Source organism: Melanerpes formicivorus, unplaced genomic scaffold, assembly GCF_026170545.1.
Source record: "Melanerpes formicivorus ecotype bairdi unplaced genomic scaffold, bMelFor1.0.p_v2 SCAF_302, whole genome shotgun sequence".
NCBI classification, from domain to species: domain Eukaryota; kingdom Metazoa; phylum Chordata; class Aves; order Piciformes; family Picidae; genus Melanerpes; species Melanerpes formicivorus.
Genome location: NW_027142654.1, coordinates 72,612 through 79,074, shown reverse-complemented (window position 1 = coordinate 79,074; position 6,463 = coordinate 72,612). Strand labels below are relative to the sequence as shown.

The 6,463-nt window shown below is 49.4% G+C and overlaps 1 protein-coding gene across 1 annotated transcript; it reads right to left on the bottom strand.

The window, feature by feature from the left end:
- Positions 1 to 2,898: 2,898 nt before the first annotated feature.
- On the bottom strand, positions 2,899 to 6,463 carry LOC137458965 (AF4/FMR2 family member 1-like). The gene is made up of 6 exons (XM_068170253.1): positions 6,333 to 6,463; positions 5,064 to 5,135; positions 4,689 to 4,782; positions 4,543 to 4,586; positions 3,865 to 4,010; positions 2,899 to 3,388 (listed from the first exon to the last, which is right to left on the bottom strand). The coding sequence occupies exons 1-6, from the start codon at positions 6,404 to 6,406 to the stop codon at positions 3,267 to 3,269; spliced, it is 552 nt and encodes a 183-aa protein (XP_068026354.1). The 5' UTR covers positions 6,407 to 6,463; the 3' UTR covers positions 2,899 to 3,266.

Here is a 6,463-nt window from a genome sequence, read left to right as displayed (position 1 = left end):
CTGTCCACTTACATGGGTGTTTACTTAATGTGCTTCAGAGATGTTTGGGTCTTCCTGTGTTGCTAGGGGACTTTCACACTCTTCACGCAATTCTAGGAGGAAGAGAGGTAATGGCGTACTTAATAACAAACTCGCTTCTCTAGAGCTTGCACGGTTTAAAACAATAGGTACTGTTCTAAGATCTGCCATTCAGGTGGAATTGATAAGCAATCGTTTTACAAGTTTGTGTGGTTGCCTACGAGGAGATGAAGTACCTTTTAGAATAGAATAGAATCAACCAGGTTGGAAGAGACCTTCAAGATCATCGCGTCCAACCTATCACCCAACACCACCTAATCAACTAACCCATGTAACCAAGCACCCTGTCAAGTCTCCTCCTGAACACCTCCAGTGACGGCGACTCCACCACCTCCCCGGGCAGTCCATTCCAATGGGCAATCACTCTCTCTGTGTAAAACTTCCTCCTGACCTCCAGCCTGAACTTCCCCTGGCGCAGCCTCAGACTGTGTCCTCTTGTTCTGGTGCTGGCTGCCTGGGAGAAGAGACCAACCTCTGCCTGTTTACAACCCCCCTTCAGGTAGTTGTAGAGAGCAATAAGGTCACCCCTGAGTCTCCTCCTCTCCAGGCTAAGCAGCCCCAGCTCCCTCAGTCTCTCCTCATAGGGCTTGTGTTCCAAGCCCCTCACTAACTTCGTTGCCCTTCTCTGGACTCGTTCCAGCAAGTCAACATCCACAACTATAATTAAAAGTCACTATTCCAGGGATGATATCAATAAGGCAGATTTAAGAGATAGGTCAAAAATCTGCTACTCCTTGCATTGGTAACAGCTGAAAAGTCAAGAAATAATTTTGAAATAAACCGGGTTTCTTAATCATGTGAAATGCTCTCTTTGCAGTGTTCTTTTTTCCAGGGAGACAAAAGGGATGAATGAAATGTAATACAGAACAAGCCCAAATACTGCAGATAACATAGCCTGATGTAACAGATTTCCTACTGCACAAAGACAGGACAGTTGTAACTCTCCTGCCTTGCTATCATTCTGGGGTTTTGCATAAAATCACAATTTGCTTGTGAATGTTTGGAGTTGCTTTGTTTGCGAGTTGCTTAGAGGAAACAAGTGATGGCAGGTCACCTGACTGTTGACAATGGCAGTGTACATCTGAAAAAGGAAAGAAGAGGTTAAGGCATGGGTAGGATTGGAGGTCTCCTCTATCCGAGTACATGGAAGAGTGCATGCCTCTGGACTTACTAGCTAAGACAAAGGTAGCACAACTTGTGTGTTTACACTGACACATTGAAAGTAACTCCTTGGGAAAAGAGCATGTCATAAGCATCAGCATTGAAAATAGGTATAACCCATGCAGGGATATCCTCACCTAGCAGATGAGTTAGACATCTACCACACTACCACCAGGACTAAGAGTTACACAGCAGCAGTCCTAAAACAGTCAGTGCACACACACAGAGCCCCTACCCACCCACCTTCATACATCTAACTCCCTGGAAATCATTAGGCAAACCAGTAGCAAATTAGTTAACACGCTTTGAAAGACCGTTTTGGTAGACCAGAGGGAATTAATTCAGGGAAAGCCTCACATGCACACCCAGCCCTCTCACACTGGCCCAGGCTACAGTGTCATGGCAGACAGGTCTTACCCAAGCCCCTAAGTGAAAAGGTAGTGACCAGTGGAGCGTCCCATGCTACGGGTGGCTTAGAAGCAAAGAGGGCCAATTCAGAGACACCTTCCACTAATAACCAAGGAGATGTTAGAAAATGAAGTGTTCACAGAAAGGTCTCAGTCTGCACTTCATGCCAAGATGGCACAAAACAGATCTTGAGAACTCTGATGGGGTAGAGAACACATACAGAAATGTGTATGGCGGTATATCCAAAGCCCCTCCCCCCAACCCGGATGTTTTCTGTGATTAACTCAGAATCACTAAGAGTTGAGACAGGGGAAAGGAAAGTTTGCCTCTGGGTAGGAGTCAGGCTGCCGTGAATAGGAACTTGCAAACTGACTGATGCGCTCAGAAAGTGCAACTTGCCACATCTCACAGACTCATTTCACAACAAAACGTGCAAATTGGAATGCTCAAAGTGGACGTTTGCAGAAGGGAGCGAATCCAATCAGGTTTTCAGTGCTTGGAAAGCAGCTGTTCTCAAGATACTAAGAGCAGAGGAAGCTCTGCCCTAACTGAGAGCTGTGCTCCTGATGGGGGTAGTGCTCCTGCACACTCCCACACCACTGGGCCTTGGAGAGAGGTGCAGCCTGCAAGCATCACAAATACAAGTGTGGAACAGGAGTTCAGGGGCAGAAGTGCCATGTCCCTATGACTGTCCAGCCCGGATTCACTGTATCCTGTATCCCAAGCTGCAGGCAAGAGCTGCTCTTCCTCCTTTGGACAGAAATAACTCTTTAGCTGTACATAAAAGGTAAGATCAGCTCGCTACTCCAAAGTAGCTGAACACAGCAAATCCAATCAAAACTGTTCTTGAAGTATTGATTTCAAACAGACTTTGGAAATGTAACAGGTCCATGAGAAAGGATTTGCTAAGGTGCAAAGCATGGATGGTTTCTGTTTTCTCAGGCCTGTAGATATCACCAGTTCCTGAGCACTACTATGACCTTCCCTGCAACCACACAATCACGCAATCAGAGTGAAAGGAATTTGCCTTTCTGTTTTCCTCACTGTCAGTACTGATGCAAGGGGTCATTCACTGGATTCACATGGATGAGCTGCACAAGCCCATTCAGGGCAATTTGTGTCCAAGGTAATACTTTCACAGTATCACAGTATCGCCAAGGTTAGAAGAGACCTCAAGGATCATCGAGTCCAACCTGTTATGAGAGACCTCATGACTAGACCATGGCACCAGGTGCCACATCCAATCCCCTCTTGAACACCTCGAGGGATGGTGACTCCACCACCTCCCTGGGCAGCCCATTCCAATGACTAATGACTCTCTTGGTGAAGAACTTTCTCCTCACCTCGAGTCTAAACCTCCCCTGGCACAGCTTGGTAATTTTTCCACTTACTTTTAGTTTTGCTTCCTAAAATGCAATACGCAGTGCACGTGTCGTATTACACGCTCATCAAATTCAAACAAGTTACAGCTTCCTATAAACATACTAAAAAGAATTCTTTACTAAAACACTACAAATAGTTTGCTATATAAAACTACTAAAAACAGCTCCTTATAAAAGCACATCCAGTGCCTCCCCAGGTCCGGCTCTGGAGGATGTTTCTTCCATCACCCAGGCCAGTCAGGGTGTATTTGTCTCCCGTCTCAGCCACTGTAAAGCCTGTCTAGCGTAGTGGACCAGCTCCCTCACGCTGCTGTTCAGAGCCAGACTGCCTGCCGCTGCGCTGAGTTCAGCAAAAAGCTCTGCAAAAGGGACAGGCAGAGAGAAAAGAGTTGGTGGGTTTCACACAACAGGCACATCTGAGAGACAAGGGGAGGACAAGGAAGGACAACAGCAGCATGCTGTCACTTGGCCAGCAAGGAGCCCAGTTCAAGTGCTGCTCAGCTGCTCCATTAAAGAGAGAGAAGCCAGCTTCACTCTTTGCAAGACAAAAGCACCTGGATGTCTGACAAACAAACTAAACCCACAGGGTGCAGTGCAGAAGGCTGATCTTCCCAGAAGGGGCACCAACTCCAAAGAGGGAAGTGCCCCAAAGGGAAAAACAAACACCAACCCCCCTCAGGCTTCTTCCTGTGTTACCATGAAGCCAGGTGACTTGTTTCCTGCACTTGATACCCTCATCCCTTAGCTCGCAGATATGAGGATGCCAGGACAGCCTTTCCATTGAGACACACACAGCATGCAGGAGAGAAAGGCTGGAGGACCAAGCCTTACTTACCCTTGTTCTTCCTGGCCAGGACTTCAGCCTCTTCCCAGATATCACAGGCAGAGAAGATAGTGGAAGTGATCTCGAGGTAGGAAGAGGTGATGAGGGGTACATGAGTGGGAACTGAGACTGCTGATTCATTCCTGGTGGCACTGGAGCTGACAAAAGAAAAGGTGAGACTGGGGATCAGAATGGGCCACCCATCCACCACACCACTGCAGGCAGCCTCATTGTAGTCACTGGCAAGAGAGGGCTTCTACCAAGGCTCCTGGGAGACTATGAAATGGACTGCACCATGTAAGGGGACAGAGGCCTTGGAGATGGGGATGGTACCCCAGGAAGCGTCAGGGGATCTTTAACAGAATACAGATGACAACAGCAGGGGCCCTGACACAGCACAGGCACCGTGTCATCTTCACTCCGCTCCTCCTGTGTTTGTGGTGGAGAACTGCTCTGCTTGATAGATACATCCTGGACCTAGTGACAAAAAACGCCCAACAATCTTTTCCAACAAGGAAATACAGGAAAGAGAGAGCAGAAGCATCCTCATGTCCCATAACACTGTGATGTCAGTGGCAAGAAAAGAGCGAGCGGGGAAGCACTCCCGGATGCGGCCTGCAACTCCCACAGCTCCTCTTTTCACTCACACCCACACGGGCACTTTACAAGGTCTGTAGTTTGAAACCTTACCTTGCAGCACTGGCAGAAGGTGCTCGTGTTGCTCTGGAAGAACTCTGCAGCAAGGAACAGAACTCTTGTTAGCTCTGGGCACTTCTGCCACCATCAGTTCCTCCTGCAGCCATCCAGCTGGCAGCTCAGGAACAGCCCTGCCCTACCTCGAAGTGGTGACTCAGGATCCCGCAATACTTCATTGCTGTGTCCCTTTTGTGCTGCAGCATGGCCATGTGCAGGAGAGACTGGCAGCGCATGCTGTGGACAGAAACACAGCCAAGCCTCAGCCTTCAGGCTCAGCACTACTCAGCCTCGTGGGACAGAGGCAGGCGCACATCAGCTGGGCTGCACAGCCCAGAAAGCTCAGGTTTCCCCTCCTGCTGCTCCTCATCGCAGAAAAAGGCTCTGGGAAATAAATCCCAAGGGAGGAAAAAGCAAAACCGAAACCAAAGGAGGAAGGGCCATGCCTGCTCTTTCACATAAAGAGGTGCCCAGCCTCTTAGAGGTGCCCCAGGCTGAGTGAGCCCCCAGGTACGCACCACAACAGCAGAAGGATTTCTTCATGTGGAGTTGGTGAGGAGTCCACAAAGGATTTCATCGTTGTGATTAATCTAAGGAAAGAAAACAAACAGAATCTTGTCAGCCACCAGTGCTCTCAAGTCTCACTGTCTATGAGATGTCCATATCTCACAAGCCAGGAGGAGACCTGCCCTGAGTCCTGGCACCGAGTGCTCTCTGTCATCTTGAGCAGAGGACTGTGTCTCTCAATGCCATCTTTTCCATGCAGTGGGGACAGATGGGGCCCCTGCGTGACTCACTCTCCTCAGGCCCAGTCAGCATGGGTTTAGGACAGGCAGGTCCTGCTTGACTAACCTGGTCTCCTTCCATCACAAGGTGACCTTCTTAGGGGATGAGGGGAAGGCCATGCATGTGTCTGCCTGCACTTCACTAAAGCTTTTGACACAGTCCCAAGGCATTCTGCTGCACAAACTGGCTGCTCATGGCCTGGATGGGCATGCACTCTGCTGGATGCAACACTGGCTGGATGACTGGGCCCCGAGAGTGGTGGCAATGGAATTCAATGCAGTTGGTGGCTAGGCACAAGTGCTGTGCCCCAGGGCTCAGCACTGGGTCCAGCTCTCTTTGATATCTCTATCAAGGATCTGGATGAGGAGATTGAGTGCACCCTCAAGAAGTTTGCAGACGACACTGCCACATCTCATCGGAGCATGAGTGCTGTTCTGCTTGAGGGGAGGAAGCGCTGCAGAGGGACCTGGACAGCATGAATCAATGGACTGAGGACAGTTGTATGAGACTGAACAAGGCCAAGTGCCAGGTCCTGCACTAGGCTGACAATAACCCCATGAGAGACTCTTTTCAGTGGTGCCCAGTGACAGGACAAGGAGCAAGGGGCACAAACTAGAACACAGGAAGTTCCACCTAAACCCAAGGAAAATCTTCTTTGCTGTGAGGGTGCCAGAGCCCTGGAGCAGGCTACCCAGAGAGGCTGCAGAGTCTCCTTCTCTGCAGAGACTCCAAAGCCCTCCTGGACATGGTGATGCTGCACAACCTGTTCTGAATGATCCTGCTTTGGTGATCTCCAGAGGCCCCTTCTGAGCCCCACCATACTGGGATTCTCTCACTGCTTCTGGTTCCTCTTGAGAGTCTGTCTGTCTCATGCTTGTATAGCAACCTGAACTCTACTCCATGGTGGGAATCTGGAACCACCCAGTTGCAAAACTAGCAATGTGACTGACCCTTCCCCTCTCAGCATGCTGCCTAACCACCAGGCTTTGAAAACTACTTACCTGATGAGCTCTATAGTATCTCTGAAGATGTGGGAAGCTGATCTGGGTGGTGGTGCATCCCATTCCAAGCCCATCCCGTATTCAGCAAAGCAAAGGGCAGCATCCAGGTACTGAATGCCCTTGCCAATGAA

Coding starts and splice junctions, on each gene's coding strand:
- LOC137458965 (XM_068170253.1), bottom strand. CDS start 6,406: ATGGGCTTGGAATGGGATGCACCACCACCCAGATCAGCTTCCCACATC. Junction 5,136..6,332: donor GATACTATAGAGCTCATCAG/GTAAGTAGTTTT, acceptor TTCTTTCCTTAG/ATTAATCACAACGATGAAAT. Junction 4,783..5,063: donor GAAATCCTTCTGCTGTTGTG/GTGCGTACCTGG, acceptor TTCTGTCCACAG/CATGCGCTGCCAGTCTCTCC.